The sequence below is a fragment of the Prionailurus bengalensis genome, chromosome A2 (genome assembly GCF_016509475.1).
Source record: "Prionailurus bengalensis isolate Pbe53 chromosome A2, Fcat_Pben_1.1_paternal_pri, whole genome shotgun sequence".
In the NCBI taxonomy this organism is placed as follows: Eukaryota; Metazoa; Chordata; class Mammalia; order Carnivora; family Felidae; genus Prionailurus; species Prionailurus bengalensis.
In genome coordinates, this window is record NC_057348.1 from 69,430,607 (window position 1) to 69,448,292 (window position 17,686).

The window sequence follows — 17,686 nt, forward strand, 5'->3', positions numbered from 1 at the left end:
TGGGTGTCATAGTCAGTGAAGCATCTGACGTTGGCTCAGGTCGTGACCTCATGACTTGTGTTCTGAGACTTCTGATGGCCTCTGTGCTGACAGCTCAGAGTCTGGAGCCTGCTTCAGATTCTGTGTCTCCCTTTCTCTCAACTCTTCCCCACTCATACACGTGCTCTCTCTCTCTCTTTCTGTGTGTGTATGTGTGTGTGTTTCCAAGTACCTCTCTGTGTCAAGAATAAATAAACATAAAAAAATTCAAAAAGAAAAGAATGAATTTAACCAAGAAGATGAAAGACCTCTTTACTGAAAACCATAAATCAGTGGAGAAAGAATTTGAAAAGACAGAAATAAGCAGAAAGACATTCTATGCTAGTGGATCCAAAGAATTAAGATTATCAAAATGTCCACACCACTTAAAGCCATCTACACATTCCCTAGGTGCAATCCGTTCAAACTTGAAGCACGTTCTCAAAAATAGAATCATCCTTCAAGGTGGACAGAAGCACAAAAGGCTCTGAATACCAAAGTCATTGTGAGAAGGAAGAAAACAGCTGGAAGCACCATGCTTTCTGATTTGAAACTAGATATCAAAGCTACAATAACCCAAGCAGTACACTATTGGGGTAAAAGCAGACACAGAGGTCACTGGACCAGAACTGAAGGCCCAGGAAGAAACCCACACATATGTAACCAATTATTTCACAACCAAAGAACCAAGAGTATAACCTCAGGCAAAGGCAGTCTCCTCAATAGGTGGTGCCCAGAATCACTGGGCACAGAAAAACAACAGGCGTGGAAAAACAACTTGACACCTATTTAGCATCACACACAGAAACAAAGTTAAAATGTATTACAGACTTGAGACCTGAAACCAGAAAGTCCTGGATAAGACCTTGGGCAGGAGGTGTGGGAAATCGCACAACGATGTCCTGAGTTGGGAGATTATAGGGAACGCTTTGCAGAGCAGATCACTGCTCTCTGGCCTTCCTGCAAACAGTTGCAGCAGCTCACTTACCTAGTTGGTGTGTATCTGGGGGGCAGGCGAGACTTGGCTGATCTAGTGCGTGTGTATCTAGGGGTTGGGTTCTGCATGGTCTCACCAAGTCCTTGGACCACGTTCTCACATGGAATATTTTATCCTGTCTCGATGTGGTTCGCACCATGTCTTCAATACGTTCTTTCTAGCATGTGGCCCGCTGACGAGTTGCACATCGTTTGTAGGCTTAATGACTACGGGAGCCTGAGAGCAGCTTGCGGAGACGTCCCTTAAACTACCTGTCACCTCTGTTTTATTTCCATGGGGTCTGAAGCAACCCTTTCTGCCGTCCTTGACTTTGCTGGACAAAGCCAAATGCCAAACCCACGAGAAGGTTGGGATCTCAGTCTTGACTTGAGTTTTGGGATTTGACACCAGAAGCCAAAGCTACAAAGGAAAACTAAACAAGTGGGACTATGTGAAACTAAAAAAAACAAGCTCTGCACAGCAACAATATCTTCCACCGAATGGAAAGGCAACTAGTGAATGGGAGAAAATACTTGCAAACTACATATATGGTCAAGGGTTAAAACACAAAAGGTATCAAGATCGCCTACAGCGCAACAATGCAAAAGCAAAGAGCAATGATGGACCCGGGAGAGTCCCGAAGAGGCATTCTTCCAATGAAGACATACAGATGGCCACCACATACATGAAGAGAAGTTCCATGTCACTCCACATGAGGGAAATGAAAGTCCAAAGCCAAAGAGATATCACCTGAAACAGGTCTGAACGGTCTTATCAAAAAGACAAGAAAACACAAGCGTCGGGACACTATGGAAGAAAGCGAATCATTGGGCCCTGTTGGTGGCATTGGAACTTGGTGCAGAGGCAGTCGCAAACAATGTAAAGTTTCCTCACACAATTCAGAGGAGAACATCCATATCATCCAGCAACGTCCCTCAATTACCCCCCTAGGTACAACTCAGAACACAGGAAATCACTAACTCCCGAAAATACCTTCACACCTGTTATTATGCCACAGTGTTTTATAATAGCCTGGAGAGCATTATGCCAAGTGAAAGAACTCACACGGAGAAAAACACATACAGAATGCTCACACATATATGGGGAATCTGAAACAAAAACTAAGAAAAAAAAAAACCAAAAATCCTCAAAACAGAATGAAACAAGCCCATCAATAAATACATAAAGATGATTGCAAAGGTGGGGGGGGGGAGCAGGAAGGAGGGAAATAGGTTAATGGTCAAGAGACATTACTGAATAAAAAAAGACCTTGTCAACAGGGAAAGAGACAGTAAAGGTGACTCAATATCTCAAATTCTAGCTTCCTCTATTTCAGAGACCTTAGTTCAGTCCATTCCATTCACTAGACCTACATGAATAGTAATGAATTATCAGGTCTTGGCAGTTTTTGCAAGATGAGTACTTTACTTAAGATTTCGTATCCAAAAGGACAGAGTGCTTACATTACTAGGTAACTTAGATTTTCCATTATTTTTATGGTTTATGATGTCACAAAAAACTCCTTAGATCTAAGTGGACACTTTCATTACTCTAAACATATGTACAAACCACTAAAACAGTACAATAAAGGTAAGGTGCATTGTCCATCGCACAAAAGTGATTGTTTTTCTCCTTGTTGTAGCGAGCGTTTGGTGACGAAAAGGTTCCGGGTATCGAGTTCCTTATCAAATTCCATGCGATGGGTTATGCAGAATATAGTAATCATGGTAATCAAGAAAATAATGATCCTCAAGAGAATCATAATCTCCTGAATTGCTGACAGAGACAACTCACCTCTCGAGGGAAAAACAGATGCCTAGGATCCTCAGCTGCTCAAAGTGGCCTACACCACACCATCTTACTGAAAATATAAAGCACCAGTCAGCTTGATATGTAAGTTTGGGAAAGCCTCAGTTCTTAGACTTTTGCTTTCGGTGAGGTCACGGTGCTGCCTGCAGGAAGTTTTCATCCGTTGTAACAGCATTGGGACACACTATTGAAATGAGAATTTCCTATGCAACAAAACTATGTCTCTGGAAAGGACTGGGACACTGTCGCGGTCGGGACTAAATACAGGACACGGCATCGCAGACACTTACACAGATGCACAAACACAAACGCCAACAACCTGACACAGGTGGAACCCATGCAATGAAAGAGCATTTGCTCAAGACCTCATTTCCAAAGGAGGCTGAGAGATCAGCACGGTCTGCTCAGATACAAATGCACTGGTTTCTAGAGACCCGGTCAGCTCAGAGTCACTTCTCCCTCATGCTGCCTGGTGAATCCTGGAGGAGATGTGATTCATAAGGTCTGAAACTCTTGAAAGACGGAACAAATGCAACACAGGAGGCACTCCACGGAAAACAGGAAGCAACACGCCCCGCGGATAGGAACAACAAAACCCACAAGTCTGCCTTGGACAAGGAGCTTTTCCATCCACCTTCCTCGCCAGAGTGCGAAGAAGACGTTCCCACCCAACATGTCCCAAAAAGATGACTTTGGACTCCATCCACAACACCCAGTTCTCTTCAGCACACATGTCCATGTAGGAAAGAGTCTGCACCACCCTCTAAAACACACAAGCGCCACTTATTCCTGGCTCACTGGCTACGAGTTCATTGATTGAATGCAAATTGCCTTCAGAAATGAAGAGCTCAACAGGGAGTTGCACTTGCCCTAATCCAGACCCCTACCCTGTAGTCCCATTGACTCCCACGATAGAGGATCCCCTTTAGCCACAAGTGGGGTGAGATCTCCCCCTTCCCATCAGAGGGTGCAACTCTGCCACGAGGGGCGGGGCGCGGCGGGGCCGGGCAGGGCAGGAGAGCAGGTGTGCAGGGGGGAGGCAGGAGACCTGTGTTCACCTGCTGCTTCCACTCTCAATCCCTTCAACACCGTCCCCTGCTGGCCTCCAGCAACTCAGGCCCACCACCCTGACTCTCCCTGGAATGTTTCTCTGGAATCTCAGGTCCCTTGTGCTTCATTTTCACAGGCAGGAATGTTTCCTCCTGCTCATGGCTGCGACTTCCCTGGCCCTGCCTTGATATTTTCCCACAACCGCAGGTCCACGCTTTCCTTCCTTCGTTTGTTCGTTCTTTCGTTCGTTCCTTCCCACCTCCACCCTCCAACTACCAACCCCGTCAGACCTCCATGGCACTCAGGTCGCCCCCCACCCCCACCCCCGACCTGAGCCACGCCCCACCACCGGAGCCTAACCCCCTAATGGATCTGGGGCCTCCTCCTCCAGGGAACCCGGGTCCAACCCAGAAAGCTCACTCTTGAGTCCTCCAGACTGCAGCCGCAAAGGAGCCCAAGAAGAACCCGGAGCACAAGTGAGGGGGGAGGGGTCATGGAAGGGGAAGACAGAGAGGGGCAGGGTGGAAGGCCACATGGGACCTTGTCACTAGGATCCCTACCTTGGCAGCACCGCGACTGAGGCAGGTCCTGGAGGGAGGCTGTGGGTCTCAGCTGCTGCACCTTTAGGCTTCTCCCAGATGTCTTTCGGGGCCGCCGGGAGGGGGGGGGGAGGGGAATCGCATCGCGCTCTGCCCCTGCAAGGGCTGGCACTCGAGCACAGCAACCAAAACCGAGGCGACCCGGGAGGGTGTCGCACGCCCTGGCCTCTGGTCCAGGAGCAGCAGGAGCAGCAGGGCCACCACCCTACTAGGCTGGAGGCTCATGGCTCCCAGTCTTAACCGCGTGGGGGGCGCGAGCGCTACCGTTAGCGCTAGGGCTATCCCTAGGGCAACCGCCAAGGTTACCGGGTCACAGGCGACAGGCAGCAGCATGTCCCAGGTCGGGGGAGGCGGGGTGGGGGGCGTCAGCCCCTGACGGGCCCAGACACTTGGGGGCCTGGGGCGGCAGACAGGCTGGGAGCCAGGATACAGAACACCACTACAGCCTCACCTGTGCCCCTCAACGGGCTCCGCCCCTGGCCCAAGCGCATGCGCACACTTGTGCGTGCCCTCCCGCACACCTGCTTGGTCCCGCGATCCAGGCCACCCCATCCCCCCATCCCCCTACCCCCGCCCCCCCCTCAGGGGGCACAGCTCCTGGGCGACAGGGTCTGCACCACTGCACCTCGCTGGGCCCACCAGATGCTCTGACCGCCTACCCGCCAGCCTGACACCTAGGAGCCAGGCAGAGGGCTCCAGAGACCAGGCCAGTGGGACAGGGACTAGCAGGTGTCTCCTCCAAAGTGGACAACTCCCTTTCTCCCCTCAAGAAACCCAGGAGGCTTCTGCAAAGCAGGTTTCCCAGGGAGGTGCCTCGACGTGAACCCAGTGCTCCCTCTTGCATCCTAGGCCTCTGTGTTTGTTCTTCACTCCGCCTCACGTTGCCGCCAACCGTGGACATCTATCTGTAGCTGTGCACCGTCCTCGCTCGTGACCCATGACCGCAAGGGCAGCCCTAAGTGACAGGGAGACACACTGGGCACTCGAGACTCCTTCCAACTCCCTTTTCCTTGAAAGGCCGGTGCTTTTCAGCTCTGTATGCCCTTCCCATGGCCCTACCTGGACTGCACCCCCAGCGGTCCCACCCTCAAATCCACCCTGCCACCGCTGACTGTGGCATGTCCTTCAACTCTGTGGAACCGCCTGTCCACCTCCACTACCTCACAACCCCCATGTTTTCTTCACAGTGTGCCTCAGATCCCAACTCCTCCATGCCATTTTTCTTTTCTTGAGTTTCATTGCGTTTCAACGTTTCTTTCTTTTGGTGAGAATGACAGGCCATCACCCATGCGATTGTGCAGCAAGCATCGACTGAACGTGCAAGGTGTACCAGACCCTGCTCTGGATGGCGAAGTGTAACTGAACACAGATATATGGAATTCTTTCCATTTAACTGGCTAACTGGGCTGCAGTTTCAATATTCACACTATACTTGCAGTTATGTGGTTGATGAGCGTTTTCGTACTTGAAAACAATCCATCGTAGGAGGCACTTCATTGACTTCTCAACCAAGTGTCGTTTACTTCCTACTGGCCTAGATCTTAATGGAATTTCTTTAAACGTTTTTGAATGGTTCTTTTTGAGAGAGAGGGAGACAAAGCGTGAGTGGGGGAGGGGCAGAGACAGAGGGAGACACAGAATCGGAAACAGCCTGTCAGCACAGAGCCCGATGCGGGGCTCGAACCCACGAACCGTGAGATCATGATCTGACAAGGCGGTGGACACTCAACCCACTGAGCCACCGTGGCGCCCCGATACTCTCATATATCTTAATACTATATGTCTGTAAGCTCACTAATTACAATTTTTTACTTATTGTTTTCCTAATTCTTCTATTTAAAAGTCAATGATCCTTCACTTCTTAAAGATATTCAGGGATAGCGATAAAACCTCATATTCATTAATACGTACAGATCGCACACAAACACACACATAGATGTTTACTCTTCTTGTTTCCTTCATACAACGTGTCCCGGAGGGAGAATATTTTCCTTCAGCTCAGGAATTACCTTCGTATGTTTTGTGGTGCATATCTAGGGATGCATTTTCTATGGTTTGTGGGACATAGGTTCTCACAGATCACTACTTAAAAATCCTTGCCTTGAAAGCAAGGAATGAGTGAAAAAGTGGATATTTTAGGCACTCTAGACCAGGCTGATAACATGCTCCCAGGTGCATTTCCTTGTTCTCTTTCCCCTTGATCGCCCCTTGTGCTGCTGGTTGTGCAAGTACCTGATATCCTCGGGAGGGAGAAGGGACAAAATGGAGGAACTCTGGGGTCCTCAGTGACCACATGAAGGACTTTAGTCTCCAATCTAAACACACACCCAGCTCTGTCATGTGAGGAAATCTATGGGGACATGCTTTCTGAAATGTGGCGCGTTCTCTGGTAATTCAGCATAACCTAATACACGTACGAAATGTTAACCCGCAAGGTAACTTAGACATCAGTCTAGTTCCATGAAAATTGGCTGTTTCAGTCAGTAGGGCATGAGACTCTTGATCTTGGAGTGTGATTTCACGCCCCAAATTGCGACTAGAGTGGACTCAACAGATATACGATAAAATAAGTATTGGAAAATGACCCAGGTAAATTAGACTACAATGACTGAGCTGCTAATTGGTGGGTGGGATCCCTTTACCTCCTCAGTCAGCCCCCGGGAATGAGCATCTGAGCATTCACATAGTGCCAGTGCTGGTAAGGCAGCCACGTCTTCCCTCTAGGAGTTCAAGGACTAGCCAGGAAGATGGAAAGAACATGAAACAAAAATGGGAATGACATGAGCAAGGACTCCATAGAAAAATTCAAGGTGCAACAAGTGGGTCCTGAGCTCCACCAGGGGAGGGTCTGACAAGGCTGTGCTGAGGAAACGTTAATATTTCTTGCCGCAGTGCAAGACGAGTCAGCCCTGCTCAAGTCCGAGGGAATGTATCCCGGCAGAAGGCACAGTGGGGCAGACAAGCGGAGGCAGAGGCCATTGTTTCAGAGGGGACGTGTGAAAGGAGACCAGGGAGACCGGAAAGAGCTGTGGAGGACAGCAGGGAGGGAGGGTGAGGAGGGCCAGGGCCTGGGGCAGGAGGACGTTGTGACTACTCTGCTCTAGTGCCATGGGACAATATTCCCCCACCCTTAGTGGCTTCCCCATAAACTTCCCACCTCACAGGCCCAGGGGACCAGGAATTCAGCAGGGCTCAGCGGAGGGCTCCTGCCAGAGCCTCTCAGGAGGTTGTGGCTGCTGTCATCACTCAGAACCTGCTTCACTCAACCCCTGAGCCCACTTCAGGGTGGTGGCAGGATTCAGTCCACATCGAGTGCCTTAGTTCTTCCTTGTCTGTTGTTGTCTCTCAGGGATAGGCTGTGTGTACCTGTCCATGTCACGACTCAACACGGGGGTTGGTCCCCACTGTGAGGAGCTGAGAGACAACACAGAGAGTGACAGTGAGCACGTGGCCCTGCCATGCACATTTTATCACCTAAACTTGTTTGGTCTGGGGCCACGGTGCCATCTTCTTTGCAACAGAAATCAAACACTACGTCCATACCACACTCCAGGAAGGAAATCCCACAAGGATGTGTTGACAGGATGGGGGCATCCCAGGGAGCCACTGAAGGGAGGAGGAAGTGAAGACCCTGCTAGGGTCAGTGCCTTGCCCAGAATTACAGACGGGTAGAAAGTCAGAACCAGGCATGACCCCAACTTCATGTCCTCAAAATGGGGTCCTGGATTTGACCCAGGATTTCGAAGGGGGTCTGGAAAAGGGTGTGTTACTGTCACTGGGTGCAGACATGGAGGTGGCGTGGGGGTGAGGCTGAAGAGGAGCGTCACAGAAGACATCCCAGCACGTTCTTCCCTGAGGAGGACCCCCAGGCCAGGGCAACTCACTGACTGCCACCCTGTCCCCATTGTATGTACCCAGTGGAAAGGCAGGGAATGGCTCGTGGCACACTACTGACAAAGTCTACGTAAAAGAGAGTTCTGTCCTACTAGGCCCCAACTCCAATCCCTCCTGTAGGGATTGCTTTAGAAAGTAGAGAACCTAAGCTCCTAGGAAATGTTTGGCCATCCTTCCCTAGGTGGGGATGTGACCTTCTGGGACCCCAGAAAACGAGCACTGGTAAACACACATACACACACTCACACTCACGCACGTACGCACACCTGGAAGGACTGTGGGCTGGGATCAGAGGAGCAGCAGAATCAGAGGAGGTGAGACGTTGAAGTCACTGTGGTTGGATAAACTTCCAACAGGTGACACCACTGCTCCAATTTCACAGGTATCATCCCACATATGCCTGAGGACATCCTGAGGACATGCTAGAATGATCTCCATTGGGCGGAAAAGACACGGACCATCCCTGAGAAGCACAGTCGCGAATCTGGGACCCGAAAGAGGTAAGAAAGAAGAGTTCTGTCTCAACCCAGATAGGTCTCACAGCTGGGACCCTGGCTGCCCCCAGAGCTTCTCAGGGGACTGTGGAGAGGGGTGCATTGGTGGAACTGTGTACCGATGGGACATTTCATGGAGAATGGGGGTGAGCAGTCAGCAAAGAGAGGACTATTTGCAAAGGTGTTATCCCAGAGGGGGACTCAGGAGGCGGATCCTAGGCCGTGACATCACTTTGCTCACAATAGGCCCCAGGAAAGCTTGGAACTCCTGTAACCTGGCACCCATGTTCTAGGAAGGTCCCATACCAGGCTCACTTGCCTACAGACACAGAGACTTTAGGATGTTCTCTTGTTGTTTTCCCAGGTACCGGGGCTCTGGATGCCAGAAACCCCAGTGCGCAGGATTACTCAGATGTTGGAGAGGTTTCCTTAACCCACGCTGGCGATGCCTCAGGATGTTTTCCAGGAGGTCACATAAGGTAACACAGAGCAGCCTGGAGCAGGCCAGGTCAGGTCAGCTCATAGCTCTTAACCTTCCCTGGGCACCCCCATCCCCTCATGTTCAGTTTCGGGGAAAGGGGGACATGGGGGCCGGTCCTCCCCGGGACCGGAGCAGGGTCGATGGCAGTGGACCACCTGGTGGACCCATCATGGCCATGCACATGTCATGCTGGAAGGAGGGAAAAGGGATCTCTGAGGTGCCTCTAACCTGTAACAGGTTGAATCCAAGGCCCTCACGCCACCTTGCTTCTCCTCCGTGGGGGAGGTGAGTGCACACTGTGGTGTCATATCTGGAATGAATTCATATGGGTCTGAGGACAAGTGAAAGCAAGCAGACACGGCTTTGAGGACTCCTGCCTGCCTGCTGGGCACTGTCTTTACAGAGCCACATGCCACAGATGGAGGACAAGCTGAATGAGAGCCCCTGCTCTACTTCCCTGAAGGAAAGAAGGAAGCCCCATGCCATCAGCACGAAGCCCCGCTGGCTCAGGGTGAGTGCACGTACCAGGGAAACCCAACACCAAGGGCCCAGAGGCAATGCAAAGAATCCCAGGGCCCAGAAAACACACTGCTGCTCCCCTGGTAGCTCTCGGAGACTCCTGGTCCCAGATGAACCTGGAACCCCATCTGCTCCCCAAACATGCCAGCAGGGCCCAGCCCCTGCCACGGCCAGACGCAAGGTCACTCTCCACTTATTTGGAGGAAGATCAGAAAAGAGGCGTGAGACCATTTCACGTCCCATTCTGTCTAGAATGTATTGGCATTGTTGTACACGTTTCCCCGACGAACGTTCCTAGGGGTCCCGGGTCGCCCGACCATCCTTCCACACCTTCTCCACGTCTGACACACGTTCGTGAGGAGCAGGGAGATTTTTACCCAAAGGACATGGGGCTCATTGCATTATGTCTACTGCTCTGCACTTTGGTGGCCAAGCAACACGCCCCTGGGGCCCCTCCTAATCAGGAGCAAGGGCCTTACCACCTAGACAACATTCTGGAAATGTGACCACTCACCTCACCCATTCAACCCTTCACAAATGTGGGACTGTGACAGGATTCCCTTCTCTTGCCATGTCACAGTGCTGCACTGAACATCCTACATGTCCTATTATCCTGATCCAACCTCTGTCAGGTACTGTCCCTCTCTTCGGATCCCCAGAATGGACTGTGCTGTTAGAAATCACAGGGACACTGCTGTTCATGTGGGGAGGTGCCGTGCATACTCATCTAACAATCTGACCTGAGATTCTTTTTCCTTGGTGGTTTTTTAAAAAATATATATATATGAAATTTATTGCCAAATTGGTTTCCATACAACACCCAGTGCTCATCCCAACACATGCCCTCCTCAGTACCCATCACCCACGCTCCCCTCCCTCCCACCCCCATCAGCTCTCAGTTTGTTCTCAGTTTTAGGAGTCTCTTATGCTTTGGCTCTCTCCCACTCTAAGCTGTTGTTTTTTCTTCCCCTCCTCCATGTGTTCCTGTTAAGTTTCTCAGGATCCACAAAAGATTGGACACATATGGTATCTGTCTTTCCTTGTATGGCGTATTTCACTTAGCAGAACACTCTCCAGTTCCATCCACGTTGCTACAAAGGGCCATATTTCATTCTTTCTCATTGCCACGGAGTACTCCATTGTGTATATAAGCCACAATTTCTTTATCCACTTATCAGCTGATGGACATTTAGGCTCTTTCCATAATTTGGCTATTGTGGAGAGTGCTGCTATAAACATTGGGGTACAAGTGCCCCTCTGCATCAGCACTCCTGTATCCCTTGGGTAAATTCCTAGCAGTGCTACTGCTGGGTCATAGGGAAGGTCTATTTTTAATTGTTTGGAACCTCCACACTGTTTTCCAGAGCGGCTGCACCAGTTTGCATTCCCACCAACAGTGCAAGAGGGTTCCTGTTAGTCCACATCCTCTCCAGCATCTATAGTCTCCTGATTTGGTCATTTTGGCCACTCTAACTGGCGTGACGTGATAGCTGAGTGTGGTTTTGATTTGTATTTCCCTGATGGGGAGCGACATTGAGCATCTTTTCATGTGCCTGTTGGCCATCCGGATGTCTTCCTTAGAGAAGTATCTACTCATGTTCTCTGCCCACTTCTTCAGTGGATTCTTTGTTTCTCAGGTGTGGAGTTTGGTGAGCTCTTTATACATTTTGGATACTAGCCCTTTGTCCAATAGGTCATTTGCAAATATCTTTTCCCAATCCATTGGTTGCCTTTGAGTTTTGTTGGTTGTTTCCTTTGCTGTGCAGAAGCTTTTTATCTTCATGAGGTCCCAATAGGTCATTCTTGCTTTTAATTCCCTCGCCTGTGGGGATGTCAGATCGGAGATCCTAACGTGTTCAGCCATTTCCCAACTCAAATTCTCGTGTGATTACCAACATCCTTCTTCAGAGTCTGGGCACCCAGGTCTCACTCTTGCCACAAGTCACTGACGGCTTGGGGGTTTGGTCTGCATTCTGGACCCCAAGCCTCCTGATGTCCATGGTGCTGTGTCTGACTCTGTGTCCCTCCTGTGTTCTACCTCAGGGTATGAACATCTCACCCATGCCCGACAATGAGAACCGTGAGGAAGGGACCATCGAAGGAGGCTGGATGCTACTGGAACAGCGAGTGGAGCACCTGGTACCTGCTTTCCTGGGTAGAGACCCCTCCTACCTCTTCACATTCTTGAGAACATACAGAAGTTTTGCTACCACCCAGCAGGTCCTGGACATACTGTTTATGAGGTGAGCACCCTGCCCTTCACAGCCCAGGGCGATTCAGCCCCTGAAAGCTAGGAGTCTCAGGAAAGTCACCACACGTCCTGGCGTCTCACATGGTTCCTCTGATCCGGGTGGAAACACTCCAGGTCCTCAGTGGGGGCACAGCAGGGAAAGTCACCCTGGCCTGTGGAAAGCTCTGCTGGCAGGGCTGCGTCTCTGCTGGGTCATCTTTGTCCTCTTGCCCATGATCAACTTTCTGCCTCATCCCTCACTGTCGCCAGGTGTTGACTTGGGCTGTTTTCCCATTGGAAAAGGAGATTGGAGGCTCTATCTGTGTGTCTGAGTCCTGGCTCAAACCAGTCAAGGATGCCCAGGATGAGCAGCACGCCCAGACCCACACCAATATGTGTGATGGAGCTGACTGGGGCCCTATCATTCTTCAAACACGCAGGAAGCCCCACTAGGTGCAGGCACTTCTGTAGGAGCTGACTGGGATCCAATGCGCAGAGCGGACAGTACCCTCCCCTCCAGAGCTCCATTCTAGTCAGCAGCCAGGCACTCTGGATAGGACAAGACGTAGCATCCACAGGACAGCTCATATGATGTCCTTCTGGCCTCCTCCAGATACGGATGCTTCCATTCAGAGGCTGAGGAGGATGGCGGACCCTGGGAGCAGGAGAAACTGTGAGTAGGCTGAGCTCAGGCTGGAGGGCCTTCCTTCTCCAAGAGGGCAGTGCTGAGACTGTGCGTGGGAGGGGCTGCAGGACCCAGCATCCCACACGTCTGAGAGTCCTGTGAGAGGGCAAAGTTCTGAGGGCTTTCTCTTGGAAGCAAGGAAAGGGGTTCTGTCCTGTCTGGTAGAGGATGGGCTGTGGGCACAAGGAGGCAGCAGAGGGCGCCAGAGGACCGCGTCAGCCCTTAGAGAGTCCAACCCTATCCCTTCCCACTCACAGCCTTGCCTAGACCCCCATCAGGGGACCCAGAATGACAGTTTTGGGGAGCATCACACTCACCACCTTGGGGAACATCCACGGTGCGTGCTTAGCAAGGGTACAGGAGACACAGTGAGGGCTCAAGGAGCACATATCACCCACACGATGGGAGAACGGTGTCAGTGGGACGACACCCACATGTGCACTGAGTGCATGAGGCAGCACAGAGGCACAGGTCGTCACGTTGAAGGCATCAGGAGGGTCCCAGCAAGCCCAGGTAAGAGACAGAGTCCTCTTGTCCCGTATTTGCGCAGATTTTCGTGGAGCGCTAGGGTATGCAGTGAAGGCACTGACTCACCCCGACACCACCCCTCCACTCACGCACCGACTTGAATTCCAGTGGGAGGTAGGCAGCGGGACACAGCGAGGAGTCTGGCTGGCTTCCCCAAGAAGGACAGAGACCACCACATCATTGGTTAAGGGGTTCCCGTCAAACAGAATCTTGACGGTCCCTCTTCAGTGACCAGGTCTCTCGTAGGCGGGACTGCCAAATCACAGGTGGACAACGTATAGAACCACCCTCTGGACATCCAGGACCAGGAGGCATACAGGCCAGGTCCCACAGGCCTGTCCTGAGATATCAGCGGGAGGAACACCCCATGGGGATTGTTCTGGCTACTTTTGTATCCCCAGGGCCATCTCCTCCATCCTGGGCACCTGGCTGGATCACTACCCCGAGGACTTTTTCCAGCCTCCAGACTTCACCAGCTTGAAGTTGCTGCGGGCATATGTAGGGGTACACATGCCGGGCTCCGAGCTGCAGCGCCGCGCCCGCCTTCTCTACTCATGGCGGAAACACCGTGAGCCCAATGAGCCAGAGTCTCTGGGCGAGGAGGACTCTGGGTGGGAGATGTGGGCATGTGGAGGGGACGGGGTATGCCACAGAGAACATGTTTCCTGAGACTGTAGGTGGGACAGGCCTAGGGACTAGTCTCAGATCACTGCTCCATTAGCCTGCCATCTGGGAGATTTCCTCCTGGTGGGTTCTTTGACTCAGATGACAATGTCTGCGGGAGAGGTTTCCTGCCATGGAATGGCACTCACGGTGATGACACTTTCTATTCTTGAAGCCATGGCACCAGCTCCAGAGCCACGTTCAGACGTCCCTCAGGAGCGAGCCCCCGCTATCTCTGTGGTACCCACTGCAGCCTCGCTGCCCAGGCTGCCTGAAGCCACTAGTTCTCCTGGAGCTCAGCGTGTACGAGAATCGGAGACCCTGACTGCAGTGTCCCCACCAGGGCAGGAGATACTCCCAGCTCTGGCTGACAGTCAGGAGCTGGAAGAACCACCTGCCCCTTTGGTGGCCCCAGAGCATGAGCAGCCCCCAGCCCCAGCCGGCAGGGTCACAGAAGGGCTGGAACAACCACCTCCTGCAGCTGAGCAACCAGCCTCAGCTCCCCAACAGCGGCTCATGTCCGCTGCAGCCCCAAAGGATGAATTCCCTGACCTTGTCATTGCATTCTTTGTCATTTCTGTAGTTCTTATGGAGGTATTTACTGTCCTTATATATTAGTGTTTTATAAATAAAAGATAAACTAAGTTCCAAACAATTTACTCTGATCCTTTGAAATTACAACTTCAAGTGTCAGTACGTACATTCGCAGGATTTTACACCCGTGACCACTATGTACTCCTAGAACATTTCCATCACAGAGACACATGGACTACTAATCACCCACGGCTCATTCCCTCACCCCAGTCTCTGCAACCAGCGATCTCAGTTTCTGCTGCTTTAGCTCCTCTGGGATTTCCATGTGTGTGCAAACACACAACATGGCCTGTTGTGTCAGGCTACATGACAGGAGACTGATTAGTAATTGCTTAAATATTCAATGGCACTAATATTTTAGTGGAATATTCCACTCAAGGAATCCACTAGAGGAACAGTCCTCAAAGAACAAAGATTACGTGAAGCCCCCACTTGAAATATCTTCATTATCTGGCATGGGGACCCTCTGAGGTTTGACACAAGAGCAGAAGCCAAAAGAGAAATGTCTGGACCAGAGCGAATACCTTGAAAATCTTTCATTTTCCTCCACTGGCCATGGTGATATTGGTCTAACGTGCATATTATAAAAACACCCAAATGAAACCATCAATATTCCATTTATGCTAATCTATTAGGCAATAAAGTATAAAGTTCTGAAGGGTTTCCTACAGGTGACATGTATTCAGTAAAATGAAGATTTAATAATGAGGACAGGCACCAAGGTGGCTCAATGGGCAAGTTTCCGAGTCGAATTTGGCTCGGGTCATGATCTCACGGTACTTGAGATCAAGTCCCAAGTCAGGCTCTACAATGACAGCTTGAAGCCCTGGTCAGGATTCTTCTTCTCGCTCTCTCCAAATAAATAAATAAATAGGAAACAACAAGTACATACGCAGAAAAAAATGTATATTCTTTCAAGAAATATTGGCCCAGAAGACACGGTGTCATCTTCACAGTCCTTTGGCTTTGAGGGCCCCAGGTGTCTGTGTTTGTGTTCATGAGTGGTGTGACAGGTTGGGCATCCCTCCAGGACTATGGTCTTGTACTATGGGATGTCCCCACGGTGGACAGGCACAGTCCTGTCCCCTTCTGCATTCTCAGGGGCCACACATCATCCTTTACTCTGCGTCTCCGGAAGCTGAATGACTGGGCCGATTCCAATATTTTGACTCTCATCATTGTACAGAAAGGTACATGTGTACCGAAACTCTCCCTCTCTGTAGGCGTGTACACCTAGCACAACTTTGGGGAAAAAATTTATATGCATTTTTCGGGCACTGCCTCCAGGTTTCAATATCTATAGACTCTTGATTCCGTTGGGGTCTTAAGTGGAAACCAGGGGCCCCTGGGACTGAGTGGATCCCTGAAGACTCAGGAGGACAAGCCAGCACTGAGGCCATCAGGGTACCTAGGAGTGACCCATGGGGCAGGAAAGAAACCACACTCCCTCATTCTGACCTCCTGCACAGCATCCCTCCCCATGTCCTGGAACACACCCTTCCAGGCCCCATCCCATGACAAACCCCAACTGCCTGTGCACCTCCTGTTCCATAGCTTTGCTTCTCAGTAGAGCATCCAGTCCCTGCTTTCAGGCCAGTGGAGGATACAGGCTGGTCCACTGCTGTCTGCTTGCTGGCTCTCCTCCCAGGCTCGGTCGCTTTCTCTCAGGAAAGCACCTTAAGTGCAGGTCAGGTCAATGAGTTAAAGACCAGGACCTGAAGGTGTTCATCCTGACGACTGAGTGGCAACAGCAAGAACCACTTGGACCTCGGCAAGCCAGAGAGTCCTTTACACAGCACATCAGGAACTCAAGGAGACTGCAGGATGGAGACTCAGTCAGGCTTCTGATAGCGAGTCAAGCCCCTCCACCCTTCAGGCTCCTCCAGCAGTGACGCCCGGCACCTGCCAGCCCCATCTTTGGGGAGCAGTGTCCCTGTCATGAGCAGCCACACACCACCCTCTGGTGACCGACCACAAGGCACACAGGAATACTGTAGGGCTCCCTGATCTCCCGGCAAAGAAATTGCCATTCCAACCTACACATCCTCAGAGGATTCCAGACAGATCAGACACAACTCTGTAAAATCCAATGTTTTTGAGGTGCCTTTCAGGAAGTCTATGAAAAACATAGGTATCTTCCCAAATGCAGTATTCTGAGATGAATTCACTGAGTGGTGGAGTCAGGCACTGGGTTCAAGGACAGAAAGGAGAGACAAGGGGCTACCTCCCAAATACACAGGGCACATTGTGGGAATGTGTTGGGAAGCATATGTCAATGTCACAGCTCTCTGGTTCTGGTTTAAAGAAAACATATATCCAAACAAACCTTGTTTATGGACTTGTTGGATTGTACCAACCACAAAACATTTCAGAAAACTTGCATACTCTCACTCCATATATCTTCTTACTCTCATCTAAATTCGATCGCATCATCCTATGTTCCCAGGTACTTTTTCACTTATTGGGAGTGCATGATATGCTCTAGAGAGACCGCAGAAACTCCACAACCTTACTGGTAGACCTAATAAATGAATTCAGTCATGTTAAGATATCTATGTCGTTGTACATAACATCCTTCAATTCTATACACGAATAATAAAGTATCGGAGAGGGAAATTAAGAAAATAATTTAAAATCACTGCAAGAGAAGAAAAAACTTAAGAGTAAATATAGCCTACAAACACCTGGGTGGCACAGTCAGTGAAGCATCTGACTTTGGCTGAGGTCGTGATCTCATGATGTTGTTTTGAGCCCTGTGTGGGGCTCTGTGCTGACAACTCAGAGTCTGGAGCCTACTTTAGATTCTGTGTCTCCTTTCTCTCAGTTCTTCCCCACTCATATGCGCTCTCTCTGTCTCTCTCTCTTTCTCTGTCTCTCTCTCTCTGTTTGTGTCTGTGTGTGTGTGGATGTGTGTGTTTCCATGTATCTCTCCCTGTCAAGAAAAAGATAGAAAACTTAAAAAAGAAAACAATAACTTTAACCATGAAGGAGAAAGACCTTTTTCCTGAAAAGAAGAAATCAGTGGAGAAAGAATTTGAAAAGACAGAAATAAGCAGAAAGACATTCTATGTTAGAGGATCCCAAGAATTAAGATTATCAAAATGTCCACACTACTTAAAGCCACCTACACATTCCCTAGGTGCAAT

General features: G+C 50.4%; 1 protein-coding gene and 1 long non-coding RNA gene across 3 annotated transcripts in view; one reads left to right on the top strand and one right to left on the bottom strand.

The window, feature by feature from the left end:
• The window catches only part of LOC122487682 (ral guanine nucleotide dissociation stimulator-like), a 146,373-nt gene extending 131,772 nt beyond the window's left edge, over positions 1-14,601 (top strand). Inside the window, exons 6-8 of one of the 2 annotated variants that reach the window (XR_006298438.1) lie at positions 11,926-12,083; positions 12,684-13,851; positions 14,122-14,601. Coding sequence is in view for 1 of the 2 variants with exons in the window: in XM_043588485.1 (XP_043444420.1) it covers positions 11,926-12,083; positions 12,684-12,747 (222 nt within the window). In the remaining variant the exon portion in view is untranslated. Of the gene's footprint in view, positions 1-11,925; positions 12,084-12,683 lie in introns of both variants that reach the window. The other variant, XM_043588485.1, reaches the window with a different exon arrangement.
• Positions 1-17,686, bottom strand: part of LOC122487691 — a 241,785-nt gene that overhangs the window by 148,280 nt on the left and 75,819 nt on the right. The window lies entirely within an intron of this gene.